Source organism: Rhinopithecus roxellana, chromosome 12, assembly GCF_007565055.1.
Source record: "Rhinopithecus roxellana isolate Shanxi Qingling chromosome 12, ASM756505v1, whole genome shotgun sequence".
Taxonomy (NCBI): domain Eukaryota; kingdom Metazoa; phylum Chordata; class Mammalia; order Primates; family Cercopithecidae; genus Rhinopithecus; species Rhinopithecus roxellana.
The window spans coordinates 27827175-27844070 of record NC_044560.1 but is presented as its reverse complement, the minus strand read 5'-3'; the positions used below and the strand labels follow the sequence as shown (position 1 = coordinate 27844070).

Here is a 16896-nt window from a genome sequence, read left to right as displayed (position 1 = left end):
AGGGTCTCACTATGTTAGCCAGGCGGGTCTCGAACTCTTGGCTTCAAGTGATCCTCCCGTCTTGGCCTCTCAAAGTGCTGAGATTATAGGTGTGAGCCACCGTGCCTGGCCCACAGTTTTTGTTTGTTTTCTTTGAGACGGAGTTTCGCTCTTGTCACTCAGGCTGGAGTGCAATGGCATGATCTCAGCTCACTCCAACCTGCAACCTCCGCCTCCCGGATTCAAGCAATTCTCCTGACTCAGCTTCCCGAGTAGCTGGGATTACAGGTGCCTGCCACCACGCCCAGCTAATTTTTGTATGTTTGGTAGAGATGGGGTTTCACCATGTTGACCAGGCCGATCTCCAACTTCTGATCTCAGGAAATACGCCCGCCTTGACCTCCCAAAGTGCTGGAATTATAGGTGTAAGCTGCTGCGCCTGGTCCCACAAGTTTTTTAAAGAAGTAACTGGACACGTGTGATAGCAGGCACCTCTGATACCATGGGACAAGAAGGGTACTTCATGTCTGTGGTCTCCAACCCCAAAACTCCTAACCACAGTCTAAATATGACAAAAACACTGGACAAATCCAAACTGAGGAACATTCCGTAAAATCCATGTACAATCCCCAAACTCTCAAGATCATGAAAAACAAGGGGAGACAAAAACTGTCCCAGGCCAGAGGGGACTAAAGAGACATGAAAACTTGCTGCAATGGAGGTATCCTGGATTGCATCTTGAAAAGGACGTTGCAGAAATACTGGTGAAATCTGAATAAAGCCTGGAGTTTAGACGCTAATAATGTACTGATGTTGCTTTCTTAGTTTCGACAAACATTCCACGGTCATGTAACATGTTGGCAATAGGGAAAATTGGATGTGGTGTGTACAGCTCTGTACAACCTTTGCAGCTTTTCAATACATTGGAAATTATTCTAAAATTTAAAAATTATTATTGGTCAGGCATAGTAGTTCATGCCTGTAATCCCAGCACTTTGGGAGGCTGAGGCAGGTGGATCACTTGAGCCCAGGAGTTCTAGATCAGCCTGGGCAACATGGTGAAACTCTATCTCTATTAAATATACAAAAATTAGCCAGGCTTGGTGGTGCATGCCACAATGCACAGTGCACAACCATAGCTCACTGGAGCCTCAAACTCCTGAGCTCAAGTCATCCTCCCGCCTCAGCCTCCCAAGTAGCTAGGAATACAGGTGCACGCAACTATGCCCAGCTAATTTTAAAAGTTTTTGTAGAGATAGGGTCTCACTATGTTGCCCTGGCTTAAAAATTATTATTATTATTATTATTATTTGAGATGGAGTCACACTCTGTCACCCAGGCTAGAGTACAGTGGTGCAATCTCGGCTCACTGCAACCTCTGCCTCCCGGGTTCAAGCGATTCTCCTGCCTCAGCCTCCTCAGTGGCTGGGATTACAGGCACACACCACTACTCCTAATTTTTGTTTATTTTTGGTAGAGACATTTTTCACCATGTTGATCAGACTGGTCTCGAACTCCTGACCTTGTGATCAGTCTGCCTTGGCCTCCCAAAGTGCTGGGATTACAGGCACGAGCCACCACACCCAGTCAAAAATTATGTTTTAAACTGTGCATGGTGGCTCATGCCTGCAATCCCAGCACATTGGGAGGCCGAGGCAGGAGGATCACTTGAAGTCAGAAGTTCCTTGCCAGCCTGGGCAACATGGCAAGATCCAGTCTCTACAAAGGCTGGGTGGTTCGGCTTTGGTGCAGTCACATAGCTCCCTGCTAACTGAGCTGAAATTAAAACCCACTCAGGGCCAGGCACAGTGGCTTATGCCTGTAATCCCAACACTTTGGGAGGCCAAGCCAGGTGGATCACCTGAGGTCAGGAGTTCGAGACTAGCCTAACCAACATGGAGAAACCCTGTCTCTACTAAAAATACAAAATTAGCCGGGCATGGTGGCACATGCCTGTAATCCCAGCTACTCGGGAGGCTGAGGCAGGAGAATCACTTGAACCCGGGAGGCGGAGGTTGCGGTGAGCCAAGATCACGCAATTGCACTCCAGCCTGGGCAACAAGAGCGAAACTCCGTCTCAAAAATAAATCAATAGAAAACCCATTCAGTCTGGCTCCTACATGGCTCATGGGGCCTGTGGACTGGACTCTTCTTTTCCCTCCACACCGCATCTGCATTCACTCCACAAGCAAATCATGCAAATGGCACCTTCACAATGATGCTGAGGTGACACTTCTCACCACCTGCCTTCTCCTACCTAGTTTGAGCACTCTTCATCACTTACCCAGACTAGCCAGCTGGTCCCCCTCTCCTTCCCGATGGTATGGTGTGGTCTGTTAACACCCGAGCCACAGCTGAGCCCTCCTCTGCCCAGGACCTTCTGCTGGCTCCCCAGCTGCTCTGAGTAACAGCTAGAGCTTTGCAACAGCCGCAGGCCTCTGAAGCTGGAACTTCTGTGCCTGAGCTGCCTGCCGCTCTCCCCTGCTCACACCAGGCCGGATGCAAACTTCTCCTCTGGGTCTCAAGCATACAGATCACGCTCCTGCCTCAGGGCCTTCGCATGAGCCATTCCCGCTGCCCGGAAAGCTCTCTGGTCAGACAGCTGCTTGGCTGACCAATCACCTCCTACAAACCTTGTTCAGACCTTGCCTTGAACTCTTGGCTTCAAGTGATCCTCCTGTCTCGACCTCTCAAAGTGCTGAGATTATAGGTGTGAGCCACTGTGCCTGGCCCACAATTTTTTTTTTCTTTGAGATGGAGTTTTGCTCTTATCGCTCTTGTCACTTGGCCATGCATCTAGAGGGCGTCCAGCACAGAGTATGTGCTCAATACACAGATGAAGAAGGACAATCCACGAGACAGCTGTCCCGCTCCCAGGACCCTGGCAAATGCTGGGGATGGGGAACATGTTCAGATGTCAAGAGGAAGAGGGTCTAGTGTCTGGGCTGTTATTTGAGTGCTCTTCCTGTTCACAGGAGTGGATGGGCTGCACAGTTGGAGCAAAACCAAGATGAGTTTTAAGGGCCGCTGAGCATCTTCCCCACTGGCAGCCTTTCCCAACGTCCAGAGAGATGCACAGCCGTCTCCTGTGTGGTCCTGGATCCCTGGAGGAGGGGCCAGGCTTGGAGGTGGAAGGAGAGCTCAGTGAGGAGGGGGTAGAGAAGGGACTGCCCAGATGTGACACATCTGGAGTCTCCAAATCTGCACCAGGACAGATGAGTAGAGCTGCATTTTCCCCACCCTGCTCATATCGGCCTTTTGTGGACTTTGTTTCTGCCCTGTCTGCATTGCCCTTAGGTATTCGTTGCTACCTGTTATCACTGGAAGAAAAATGGCCATGGGCGTTCTGCTCTTCCTTCACCTCTTTCTTCTCCATCCCTTCCTTCTTCCTTCTTCATCTGTGTATTGAGCACATACTCTGTGCTGGATGCCCTCTAGATGCATGGCCAGCGTTGTCCTCATTGACGAGGCAAGATCTGAGCGAGGTTTGTAGGAGGTGATGGGTCAGCCAAGCAGATATCTGGGCAGAGAGCATTCCGGGCAGTGGGAATGGCTCGTGCAAAGGCCCTGAGGCAGAAGCGTGATTGGTATGCTTCAGGCCCAGAGGGGAGGTCTGCATCTGACCTGGTGTGAGCAGGGGAGAACGACAGGCAGCTCAGGGAGAAAAGTCCCAGGTTCAATGACCTGAGGGCATTGCAAAGCTTTAGCTCTTGCTCAGAGGAGCTGGGGAGCCATTGAGCAGTGCAAGAGCCAAACTGAATGGGTTCCAATTTCATCTCCGGCTGGGCCAACCCACCTGTGCATGAGTGACAGCACCCCGCGGGTTCCAGAGCTCGCGTGTCCGTGATCCAGCTTAGTGCCTGGCACGCCAAGAATACTTGGGAAATGGCAGGTAAGGACTGCTGCCTCGGGAGGGTCTATTCTCAGTTCCAAAGCTGTCTTGTTTGGTGAAATGCATACAGACACTGGAGATACATCCATAGACTGACCGAGTTCCCTGCCCTTGTGCTGCACTCCCCTTGATGAGACAGATGATGGGGTCATGTAAGGAGCTAAGACATCCTGAGCTGGGAAGGAGGGAAGCAGGGGCTGAGGGAGGGAGGCAACTGGTGGGGGCAGGCAGGGGTGGCCGGGATGCCTGGAGCCCAGTACTGGGGCTGGACTCTGCACTACTTTGCTTGGGGACCTACCTGGGCTCTAAGTCACTAGGGCAGACAGTGGCCAGGGTGAGGCTGGCACAGTGCAGCCCCTTCCCCACTGCTGAAGACACCACCTTTGTGGGGTGGGAGCACAGGTTTTGGGGAGTTGAGAGCCATCCTCATCCTAGAGGTGGTTGTTTCTGGAAGCAAAAATCCAGGGTTTATGCTCTTGGGACAGGGGAACCCTGGGGCCTCGCGTCCTCCCCATAACCTTCGCATTGGACAGCGAAGGCGTCTTCCTGTTGAGTCTGAGGGAGAGAGAAGTGGTGTTACTCAGGGTGTCAGCTTTCATCTCACTTAGTCCTCACAGTCGCCCTGCGAGGTAAGGACCACGATTAGCCCAATTTACAGATGAGGACACTGAGGCTCAGATAAGTTACATGGTTTGCCCAAAGTGACACACTAGGTGGCTGAATGGGGTTGAACCCAGGTCTTTTTTTTTTTTTTTTTGAGACGGAGTCTCGCTCTGTTGGCAGGCTGGAGTGCAGTGGCATGATCTCCGCTCACTGCAACATCCGCCTCCCGGATTCAAGCAATTCTCCTGCCTCAGGCTCCTGAGTAGCTGGGACTACAGGTGTGTGCCACTACGCCTGGCTAATTTTTGTATTTTTAGTAGAGATGGGGTTTCACCATGTTGGCCAGGATGGTCTCGATCTCTTGACCTGGTGATCTGCCCCTCTCGGCCTCCCAAAGTGCTGGGATTACAGGCGTGAGCCACCGCACCCAGCCTGAACCCAGGTCTTTCTGAGACAGCCCAAGCTGTTGATGGAACCCTCTGGCTAACAGAGGAGCAGGTAAAGTGAAACAAACACTTTAGAATGCTCTGGGAGTGGGGGTGTAAGGAATTGAGCCTTGTATGGGGCCTGAAAGATTTATAGTTGTCCCTCGGTGTGTGTAGGGGAATCAGTTTTACCACTTCCCACAAATACCAAAATCCACAGATGCTCAAGTCCTGATATAAAATGGTGCAGGATTTGCATACAGCCTAAGTACATCTTCCCGTAGACTTTAAATCATCTCTAGATGACTTATGCAATCACATGTCAGGTAACGATATTTCAGTCCATGCCAGAATGCACATACGATGGTTCTCCCATAAGATTATAATGGAACTGCCCTATGCCGGTGCACATCACTAAAAATTGATATCTCAGAAGAGATGGGGTCTTTTTATGTTGCCCAGACTAGTCTAGAAGTCCTGGGTTCAAGTGATCCTCCCAGCATGGCCTTCTAAAGTGCTGGGATTGTCAGTATGAGCCACCACACCTGGCCAGGTGTACAATTTTTTATCATTTATACTGTATTTTTATGATCCTTTTCTGTGTTTAAATACACAAATAGCCACCATTGTTTTTGTTTGTTTGTTTGTTTGAGACAGAGTTGCACTCTTGTTGCCCAGGTTGGAGTGCAATGGTGCGATCTTGGCTCACTGCAACCTCTGCCTTCTAGGTTCAAGAGATTCTCCTGCCTCAGCCTCCCGAGTATTTGGGATTACAGGTGCCCGCCACCATGCCTGGCTAATTTTTTGTATTTTTATAGAGATGGGGTTTCACCATGCTGGCCAGGCTGGTCTCAAACTCTTGATCCCAGGTAATCCAGCCCCCTTGGCCTCCCAAAGTGCTGGGACTACAGGCGTGAGCCACCACGCCCAGCCCACAAATAGCCACCATTGTGTTACCATTGCCTACGGTACTCAGTATGGTAACATGCTGTAGAGGTTTGGAGCCCAGCAGCAATCAGCTCTGCTATTCAGCCCACGTGTGTGTTTGGCTGTAGCCTCTGGAGGAAACTAAGGAGCAGTGACCTAAAGGCAGAGGGTGAGTCTGAGGTGGGATCCCAGGACAGGTACAAGAAGTTAGGCAAAAGCGGATGAAATATGAATAAATTTCACTGTGTTAATGTAATTACTGCATTAATAACCTTAGATAATAGCTAACGTTATTATTTAGTTAACAGGAGTGCACCCATGTTAAATTAATTTTTTTAAAGAGGTGAATTCTCACTCTGTCACCTAGGCTGGAATGCAGTGGTGCAATCATAGCTCACTGCTTCCTGGAACTCTTGGGCTCAAGCAATCCTCCTGCCTCAATCTCCTGATTAGGTGGGACTATAGGCACCCGCCACCATGCCTGGCTAATTTTTTTCACTTTTCTCTAGAGACAGGGTCTACCTGTGTTGCCCAGGCTGGTCTCAAACTCCTGGGCTCAAGTGAACCTGAACCTCCTGCCTCGACCTCTCAAATTGCTGGGATTACAGGTGTGAGCCACCACAGCCAGCCTAAATGTCTTAGTTTGGACAAATGTGCCATGGTAATGCAAAGTGTCATTACTAGGGGCAACTGGGTATAAGGTATAGAGTACACTATAGTGCCTTTTCAATTTTTCTGTGTATCTAAAATCATTTGAAAAGTAAACATTTATTTTAAAACATGAAGGTGGTTATCCTTCCATGAGTGTAAAGTACAAAACACAGGCTCACGGTGTCATCAGAAGTCAGAACCCTGGTTGCGGGCCCGGGGGCGCTGGAGCGGCTGGCCATGGTTAGCTTTGTGATCTGGGGGCTGGTGTGTTCCATCTGTGAATGTCTTTTGAGCTGCACACTTATCAGGAGGTAAGTCATGTCTTAATACATTTTCTTTCTTTTTTTTTTTTTTTTGAGACGGAGTTTCGCTCTGTCGCCCAGGCTGGAGTGCAGTGGTGCAATCTCGGCTCACTACAAGCTCTGCCTCCTGGGTTCACGCCATTCTCCTGCCTCAGCCTCCTGAGTAGCTGGGACCACAGGCGCCCGCCACCACGCCTGGCTAATTTTTTTGTATTTTTAGTAGAGACGGGTTTTCACCATGTTAGCCAGGATGGTCTCAATCTCCTGACCTTGTGATCCATCTGCCTCGGCCTCCCAAAGTGCTGGGATTATAGGCGTGAGCCATCGCACCCGGCCTTAATAAATTTTCTTACGTTTAGCACCAAATAAAACGAGGATGAGAAGCTTGTTTGAGTTGTGGGGATTTGGGTGCTTATCCAGCCATGAGCCCTGGCCTAGATGCTTCTAGAAGCCTGGAGGGAACCAAGAACATTCCAAGTAGAGGTGGCAGAGCCAAGACCCTGAGGTGGGAACACACTGCTGCATGTCTCTCACTGTGAATGAGGTGCCCTGATCGGAAGCAGTGCTGTGTGCCCTGCAGGGCCGGCAAGTCCGTGTCCACATTGTGGCTCAGTGCAGTGAAAGCCAATCTCAGCCCCCTCCGCAGTGTGGTCAGCCTGCCAGCAGGTGGCCAGCTGGTCCTCCTGGGAAACTGTGCCATCCAGGGACTGGGTGCGAGTCTTTTGTCCACAGACAGGGCACTCAGCAGTGGTGTCAGCCTGGTGAGCCTTGGTAAGGGCACGTGCAGGATGCTGAGCCGCTCCCGTCCCCATGACCTTCTTAAGGCCACTTGCTCGGTGGGCATATCCAGCAGGTGTGGTGGCCAGGAAAGAAGCAGGCTCCATCCACAGGGCGTGCCGTTTTGCTCAACTCAGGACCCAGAGCATCCTCCATAGTAATTCTCTTCGGTGGGAGCACTGGGAACATGAGCCACAGATACCTTCCGAGTCTGAGCTGCTGAGGCAAGGGCTGCAGGGCGCCCGGCTGTCAGGAAAGCCTGCACCGGCAACTGGAAGGCACGTGGTGGGGGCGCCTGCTGCGGCTGCAGCGCTGGCTGTGAGGCTTTGGAATCTCGTCCAGCTTCTGCGAGGTGAATTGTGACAGTGCAGAGCTTTGCAGTGCCAGGGTCCCCTGAATGGTCATTCTGACTGCAGCTGGGAGCCCACCACATCCCTGGTGCCCCTCTCTTCCCAGGGCTGGGGTCTAGGCCAGACCCCTCTTGGCTTGGGAATTGTGCCCTGGGAGGGGGACACTGTCCCATAGGTGGGGACAGAGGCCCCAGGTATGCTGCTGGCTGGCCGGGACTGCGAGGACGTCATGCTCACCTTTCTCTCTTGTGGCCTTGATGGGACCAGCGTCCCCATTGAACAGGATTTTCCGAGGTGTCTGGGGCTGTGGTGCAGCTTGCGGGGTGCCACACTGACTCCTTCCAGACACGCCAGTCACTGGCCACCGAGGGGGCCAGATACGGGTGCCATGCTGCAGTGGGGGTATATCCCGACCTCCCTTTTAGCCCTGATGAGCCTGGGCAGGGCCTGGTGTTGGGGTTGCCATGGGATTCCTGGGCTAGGCTGTCCCATGGTCCTGGGGCTGTCCAGGACACATTTGGAAGGGACTTGGACCCAGCAGCTCTGTTCAAAATCATAACGGGGGCAACAAGGGCCCCCCACATCCAAATTCATAGGAAGCCATGGCATGGAGTTCCAGTGGAGGAACCTCCAGGAAACCCGAGGTCCCCCATGAGCCAGGGCCAGACTGGGCACATCCTGAGTCCCCAGTGCCCCCAGAGAATGGCCTGCTGCCCTGGGTTCCATGGACGCCTCCTCATGCCACTGGGCCTTGGCCTCATGGACAGTCCCATCAGGATGGGGTGTGAAAGGACGAGGCGCCCATGGCGGGGAAGCTGACCAAATGGGCCACTGGAACCAGGTTGGTGGGCCAGGAGGGGCCTGCCTATCCCCCTGCCAGAGGGTCTTCCTGCCAGGTGAAGCCAGCACAGGCCTGGGTGTCAAGGACCCTTGCTCAGGTTTGGCTGAAAGAAAAACAGACATGGTCAGCATCTCCAGTGAGCCTATGCAGTCCTTTCTTGGCCGGGCTCTTTGGAGTCCTCAGGGTCTCTGTGTGGCCCCTGTGGTCTGACACTGAGGACACACCTGCAGGCTGCTGATCCCAGAGGGAGGGGTCTGTGCCTCCTGTGGTGGGAAGCTGTCGGGGTACAGCAGGTGGCTTCTGGGACTGCCCTCCCCCAGGGTTCATTCTGACTGGGGGCTTCCTGCTCCACACCCTCATCCCAAGACTGTTGGGCCTGGGATACAGCCTCCAGTCAGAACTCAGGTGGGAGTTCTGGATGTCACCCAGCCCCCTTGCCACCTCACATGGGGACCTGTCTCCATGGTGGGTGAGACAGCCCAGATACAGAGCCCCCTCTACCCTCCTGGGCTGCCCAGTCCATGCCAGGACTGACTGTTTCCATACCTGGCTAAACTCTTGGCTCCGGCTCTGGTCCAGGGATCCCCCCTGTGCCCACCCCCTAAATGCTCTTGGGGGGTCCGGGACACAGATTCCCTTGTCTCCCTGGCTGAAGGCTTGTCCTGGCACCCTTGGAGGAGTGTTCAGGAGTGAGGGCCCTCTGCTGCTCTATGAGGCTGTCAGTGCTCACAGGTAGGGGTGGGGGATCCCACAAATGAATCTGGCTCCTCCAATGCCCTTGAGGGCCCTTTAAGGGGGAGAGTGGAACATGGTGGAAAGTGGGAGAGCTTGTTGGAGAGTCTTGCCCACATCCCACCCCTGCTTGCACAGCACGTCCAGTACACACGCACTGAGCACCTGCCCTGAGGATGGGGGGGCCTATTGTACTTTCTTAGAGTCCAGGAGGAAGAGGAGGGAGAACAGGTGAAGAGAAAGGCCCAGGTAGTAGTGTTGGGGGTCCCGGGCACTCCCCGACTACTGACTGCCCCAGAGGGTGACTCGGGAGGGGACCTGGTACTGCAGCCCATCTGGGGGTGGCAGGTCCCCACGCTTCCTTGTTAGTTTCCTCATAGAGGTCCGAGGGTGTCTGAGAACTGCATCGTCATCCAGGGCCCAGGTATGGGAGAACTGGTCCTGAAAACATGCCCACGGCCACCCCTGGACATCTTCATGAGGTGCTTTAGGGACAGGGTGGGCATCAGGCCAGGAGAGTTCCCTGGGAGGGGTCAGAGCCCATACCCCGTTGCTACCTTAGCCACCTCCCACTGGGGAGTGCCAGATCACTTTGTGGCCACCCCAGGGTTCCAGATGTGCACAGGAGGCTGTGGCTAGGGGCAGCCTGCCCAGGGAAGTGCTCACCACACTCCTGACTTTCATCTGGGTCATGTGAGGGATGGGCTCCTACAGGAGGGGGTATGTCACTGTTCCCTGCCCAGCCCACCCAGCCAGACCTCCCTCTGGGCCAGGGCAGAGGATCGTGGGGACAGTGTGAGGAAGCTGCCACTGGGCCAGTCGGGGTCTGACCCCTGTGCTCCCCAGATCCCACTGGGCACACGTGGACTTACTCCTCTGAACCTTAAAGACAGTGAGTGCCATTGGCATCAACACCTGTTCCACTTCTAACAAATACACGTCCCAAAGGCTCAGGGTGAGCCCAAGAGAGATCTGTGGGGACACCAGGTGTGGGAGGACCTCGCCTTTCCAAACTGGGGCTGGTGACTCAAGCTGGGCCTACTGAGGCTTCAGTCCCCCCAGTCACTGACCCTTCTCATGAGGGTCATCAGACCCCTTCAGGAGGCTGGGTCAGACAAGGTCTTGCAGCTTCTCATGGGGGAGCACTCATTTCAGTGGGGATGTGGCTTCTGGAAAGAGGGCTTCCCCAGGACTTGAGGCTTCCTTGAGCTCTCCCAAGTGGGTCCTAGCCCAGTTTGCCTATGAGGCTGGGCCTGAGCCCCAACCTCTGCCGTGGGATGACCCCTCTTGGGCAGAGGGCTTTGCTTGTGTGTACTACAGATATCTACCTGTGCCTCCTGTGGGCTGGGGGTGAGCCGGACCCCTGGGCTGGGGGAGCAGGGCCCTGCAGGGCAAGGAGGGTCCCTGAGCCAGAGTTTCCCTGTGCCCCCTTACCCCATCGATCAAGCTCCAAAGAACCAACCTAATGAGGAACCCTGAATGCATAGCTCTTCCTTGTCCTGATAGGAGGAACAGAGGTGCTCAGGTCCCTCTGGGTTGCCCTAAAAACCTCCCTCTTCCAGGGCCCTCTGAAGATCCTTCCCCAAGTGCAGAACACTGGGCGGTGTCCAGGGCTCCTTACACCTCCCGCTTCCCACACTCCTGGCAGACACACTGTCCTTAACCCTGCTCTACGGGAACTAGCCCCAGTCCCTGTGCCTCTGTCTCCTCCAGGGCAGGAAAGGAAAGCCAACTCCAGATCCATGGAGAATCCCCACGTCCCAGGTCAGGCCGTGGCTGGAACTCAGCCTCTCACCAGCCCCACCAGGGTCTCCAGCCCCTGGCTCCTCCGGCCCCACAGGATGCAGAGCCTCTGGGGAAGAGCTGGGGGGGGGGACCATAAACTCACTGCGTGCCTCATAGTTTTGTGGTATGACGTGGGTGCCACAAGCTCCTGGTGGTCTTGGAGTTCCTGGACCCTTGTGATATTTGGGCTGTGGAATCCCGAGAAGCCCCCAGCCCGTCATGAAATCAGCCCGCTCCCAAGATGTGGAACCATCAGCTGGAAGAGCTGGACAGCTGCAGAGGCCCCTGAACCCCAAGGCCTCCCACCCTCCCATCTGGTGAACCTGCCATGTGGCCTTGGCCCTGGGGACGAGGGGTGGGAATATCCCCTGACGCCTGGCTGGAGGTGCTCCTGGAGGCCTCCTGGACCAGGGTGCTGGGAGGGCAAGCCTGACTTTGAGGCCATGACAAAGGGCAGGTGCTGGACTTCATGATGCTGTCCTGGAAGTGGGTTCAGGCCAGGGGAGACAGGATGGGGAGATGCTGCCATCAAGGTTTTATCAGCCCATCTTTGGGTACCAAGGGCAGCTGGAGCCCGGCCAGCTGGAGGGCAGGACTCTCAGGGAGGGGAGAGTCAGTTGCACAGAATCAGAGCCAGAGGGCTGGCTCCAGGACACAGAGGGTGGCCACGGGAATGATGAGATGCCCTCTGCTGATGGGGGTGAAAGGCATCTGACTCAGGATCTGGGGGTCCCCGTTCAGCTCCGGGCCCCTGTGGGACCCTCAACAGAGACATCCTAAAGGCTCCAAACAAGCTGGCAACACAAGGAAGGTGCCTTCGCTGAAAGTTGAGATCACCTGCCCAGGGTGGCCGCCCCTGGGTCTGGCTGTGTGAGGCCCTGAGGGCAGCTGTCCACCTACCCTGCGGGGAGTGCCTCTCAGCAGCCAGCAGCTGGGCCAGTGCCCAGAATATGTCCTCCTCAGGCAGATAAAGGAGGAACAAGGCGGTGACGTGGCTCAAGGTCCCTGCAAGTAGCCCACCTCCTGAGACAGCCAGAGTTATGGTGGAAAGATGTCACCTGAGAGGGCTGAGGTCACCTGGGAAGGCTGAGGTCACCTGGGAGGACTCATGTCATCGGAGAGAGCAGAGGTGACTGAGGAAGCTTCCTCTGGAGAAGAGGCTTCCTCAGGATGCAAATTCATTTTGTGACAAGAGCCATGTCCATCAGGCAGTTCAGCAACGTGTCCAAAATGTCTCTGGAGAACACTGTTCTGTGTGCGACACTGCCAAGCTTTGGAGCCCAGTGGTTGCCTTTGGTTCCTGGATCCAGGGAGATTTCTGGAGCCTGTGCCTGGGGCTTTCTAGGGGTGGAGGTGGTGGGGCAGGGGAAAGGGTGGGAGAGGAGGCCTTGCATGGTAGAGTTCAGGGCAGGAAGCCAGCCAGGGACCCATTTGCAGTGACTGCTCCCATCCCCACCCCCACCTCCAAACCCACCCCTACCCTACCCTGGTGCAGGGTCGGGCCTGGGCAGATGTCCTCTGCTTTGGCCTCAGCAGATCACAAGGAGAAAGCCGGCAGCCCGGCGGGTGCACCACTCGAGCCAGTGGTGACCTACAGCTTCTGCTTCATGGAGCGTGGGGCACCCACCCACGAAAGCCCAGGCATGCCCCACACCGCTGACCTTGAGGGCATGGGGAGGTGGGGGACCAAGGTTCTGCAGCCCTGTGCATGTGTCCTTAAAGGTGGCCTAGGAGTCCTGTGTGCACCAGAGGGGCCCAGAAGACTGAACATTGGCAGGGAGGGAGAGAGAAGTGGAGAAGAAGGAGAGAAAAAGAGAGATGGGGAGAAGGGAGTGAGATCGAGAGAGGAAGAGAGATGGGGAGAGAGACAGAGGAAGCTGAGAGGAAGAGAGAGAGAGAGATAGGGAGAGAGATATAAAAGGCAAAAAGAGAGACAGGGAGAGAGAGGTGCATGAGTAGGAGTTCAGGTCACTCTTGATGCCAGTTCCCAGTGCAAACTTCGGTTACTATCACCTATCCACACATGCAATAAAGTCTTCTGCCTGCTGCTTATAGCCCCCAAGAACCCCTTCTCCTGGAGAATAAAATCTTTTTTTGTGTGTTGTGTGAGACGGAGTCTCGCTCTGTCGCCCAGGCTGGAGTGCAGTGGCGTGATCTTGGCTCACTGCAAGCTCCACCTCCCAGGTTCACGCCATTCTCCTGCCTCAACCTCCCAAGTAGCTGGGACTACAGATGCCCGCCACCATGCCCAGCTAATTTTTTGTATTTTTAGTAGAGACGGGGTTTCACCATATTAACAAGGATGGTCTCTATCTCCTGACCTCGTGATCCACCCGGCTCGGCCTCCCAAAGTGCTAGAATTACAAGCATGAGCCACTGCACCTGGCCTCCCTTTCCTTTCTTTGATTCATTGTTTGAATCTTTTGAGGATCGAACAAGTGTGAAGTTCAACTGCATAGTGCCTTCACTCCTGACAGTCACATTCTCAGTAATTGGATTATACCTATAATAAAGGAGATAGATCAGAACCACACTCCTTTAGCTGGGGTACCCAAGCCCTGGGAAAACAGGTATGCACAGAATGTGTGGATCCTTCAGATAAATGTGGTGCATCTTCCTAAAGAGATGAAATTTTAACGTTGAGTAACTTATTATTTTTTAATACATTGATTAATAAAGAACAGACATGGATATACTACAAAATATGAACAGTTTTTTAAAAAATATTTTTTTCTTTTTGAGATGGAGTCTCCCCCCATTGACCAGGCTGTAGTGCAGAGGTGTGATCTCAGCACACTGCAACCTCCGCCTCCTGGGTTCAAGTGATTCTCCTGCCTCAGCCTCCCGAGTACCTGGAATTACAGGCGTGCACCACCACACCTGGCTAATTATTGTATTTTTAACAGAGATGGGATTTTACCATGTTGGCCAAGCTGGTCTTGAACTCCTGACCTCAAGTGATCCACCCACCTCAGCCTCCCAAAGTGCTGGGATTATATGGGTGAGCCACTGTGCTCGGCCTGGGTTTTTAAGATTAAGTAAATGACTTCAAAAGAAAGTTAGTTCTTGTAGTGGATACTCACATGTCTCCTGGAATTTGAATTCACTTGTCTTCCATCAGGGTATATGGGTGGCAGGGTGCGGTGGCTCACGCCTGTAATCCCAGCACTTTGGGAGGCCTAGGCGGGTGGATCACCTGAGGTCAGGAATTCCAGACCAGCCTGACCAACATGGAGAAACCCTGTCTCTACTAAAAATAAAAATGTTAGCTGGGCTGTGGTGGTGGGTGCCTGTAATCTCAGCTACTTACGAGGCTGAAGCACAAGAATTGCTTGAACCCAGGGGGCAGAGGTGGCAGTAAGCTGAGATCATGCCCTTGGCACTCCTGCCTGGGTGACAGAGTGAGACCCTGTCTCAAAAGAGAAGGGAAGGGAAGGGAAGGGAGGGGAGAGGAGAGAAGGCGAGGAGAGTCACAGAAGACCACCTGTTGTATGATTCCGTTTATATGAAGTGCCCAGAATAGGCAAATCCATAGAGATAAAGCAGATTAGTGGTTGTCAGGAGCTGGGAGGGGAGGAAGGAATGGGAAGTGTCTGTTAATGGGCATGAAGCTTTGTCTGGGGATAATGACACTGTTCTGAAATTAGTGGTGATGGTGGCACACCTTTGTGAATATACCAAAAACCACTGATCTGTACATTCTACAAGGATGAATTGTATGTATGTGAATTATATCTCAATAAAGTTGTTGTATTTTAAGAAAGGAAATAAGCTCTATGCTGCCTTTCCTCAATGAACCATATTTTCAGGTAACTGCGTTACCCTGGTTGATGCGGGGAATTCCTGTTTACAGAAGAATTCCAGCTAATGGATGTGGAAAGAATGATAAAAATGCATTATTTTACAACCCCTAATGAAATCAATGACTCAGAGATCTTCAAAAGAAAAACCCATTGCTTGGAAGGTTGATGGGGAAATTCCCAAAGGCGAAGTCTAATTGCTGCCACGCACCCCCACCAAGGGGGCCCATGATGTGACTTCCCAGAAGCACTCAGCAAAACCTGTGAAATGCTCCTCCCAAAAAAAGTTGAATCTGGGCCGGGCCTCGTGGCTCATGCCTGGAATCCCAGCACTTTGGGAGATCAAAGTTCAAGGACTGCTTGAGCCCGTGCTTGAGTTCGTGCTCAGCCTGGGCAACATAGAAAGACACTGTCTCTATAAAAAAAAAAATAATAGGCCGGGCGCGGTGGCTCAAGCCTGTAATCCCAGCACTTTGGGAGGCCGAGACGGGCGGATCACGAGGTCAGGAGATCGAGACCATCCTGGCTAACACAGTGAAACCCCGTCTCTACTAAAAAATACAAAAAAACTAGCTGGGCGAGGTGGCGGGCGCCTGTAGTCCCAGCTACTCGGGAGGCTGAGGCAGGAGAATGGTGTAAACCCGGGAGGCAGAGCTTACAGTGAGCTGAGATCCGGCCACTGTACTCCAGCCTGGGCGACAGAGCGAGACTCCGTCTCAAAAAAAAAAAAAAATAATAATAATAATAATTAAAAAGTTAGCCAGGCATGGTGGTGCATACCTGTAGTTCCAACTACTTGGGAGCCTGGGGCAGGAGAATTGCTTGAGCCCAGGAGTTTGAGGCTGCAGTGAGCCATGATCACACCACCACACTCCAGCCTGGGTGACAGAATGAGATCCTGCCTCTAAAACGTAATAATAACAATAATAAATTTTTAAAAATTAGACCCGGGCCTGGGTGTGGTGGTTCATGCCCATAATCCCAGCACTTTGGGAGGCCAAGGCAGGTGGATCACTTGAGGTCAGAAGTTCAAGATTAGCCTGGCCAACATGGTGAAGCACCACCTCTACTAAAAATACAAAAATAAGTTGCGCGTGGTGGCGCGTGCCCGTAATCCAGCTACTCGGGAGGCTGGGGCATGAGAATCACTTGCACCTGGGAGGCAGAGGTTGCAGTGAGAGAAGATTGCACCACTGCACTCCGGCCTGGGTAACAGAGTGACACTCTGTCTCAAATAAATAATAGAACGTTAGACCTGAATCTACTGAGACCTTGAGGGCTTATTTACAGGAAAGAGGGAGACAGAGAAGCTAGTTAAATGACAGTATAAGGAAGCAAACAGAGAATTCCAGAATGTGGGAATGCTATGGGACAACAGGCTCTATTTTTGGTTCAAGGCAACAAGAGGGAACAAACGAAAAACAAGGAAATGAAAGACTTTGGAATAAAAGTGACTCAAAAGACAATTTTAAAAGCACCACCACACAATTGTGACTGTGGTGGGAGGACTTTGTATGGATCCTGATTTGAACAAAGCAATCATAAAAAGATACTTGGAGACAATTAGCAAAATTTGATTATGACTGAATATTACATTATTCCAAAGAATAATTCTGAATGTTGTTAGGCATGATCAGGGCATTGTGGAATTTTTTTTACAGATGCACACTGAAATATCATCTTCATGCATGCCACAATGACATGATCTGGGATTTGCTTTAAAATACTTCTTCAGGCTGGGCGCAGTGGCTCACGCCTGTAATCCTAGCACTTTGGAAGGCCGAAGCGGGCGGATCACCTGAGGTCAAGAGTTCAAGACCAGCCTGGCCAAC

The 16896-nt window shown here is 52.7% G+C and overlaps 1 protein-coding gene across 1 annotated transcript; it reads right to left on the bottom strand.

Moving 5' to 3' along the window:
* Positions 1 to 4339: 4339 nt before the first annotated feature.
* Positions 4340 to 12974, bottom strand: LOC115900720 (TBC1 domain family member 3B-like). The gene is made up of 10 exons (XM_030942315.1): positions 12926 to 12974; positions 12165 to 12287; positions 11275 to 11342; positions 10352 to 10451; positions 9818 to 9964; positions 8653 to 8853; positions 8370 to 8598; positions 8144 to 8244; positions 7759 to 7901; positions 4340 to 4426 (listed from the first exon to the last, which is right to left on the bottom strand). Exons 1-10 carry the CDS (start codon positions 12972 to 12974, stop codon positions 4340 to 4342), a joined length of 1248 nt encoding a protein of 415 aa, XP_030798175.1.
* Between the last annotated feature and the right edge of the window lie 3922 nt (positions 12975 to 16896).

Bases quoted from the DNA above. Each gene is read 5' to 3' on its own strand.
- LOC115900720 (XM_030942315.1), bottom strand. From the start codon at position 12,974: ATGCACAGGGCTGCAGAACCTTGGTCCCCCACCTCCCCATGCCCTCAA. The intron at 11,343-12,164 runs GTAGGTGGACAG...CCCCCCCCCCAG, and splicing joins TGAGAGGCACTCCCCGCAGG to CTCTTCCCCAGAGGCTCTGC. The intron at 8,245-8,369 runs GCAACCCCAACA...CGTGTCTGGAAG, and splicing joins CCTAGCCCAGGAATCCCATG to GAGTCAGTGTGGCACCCCGC.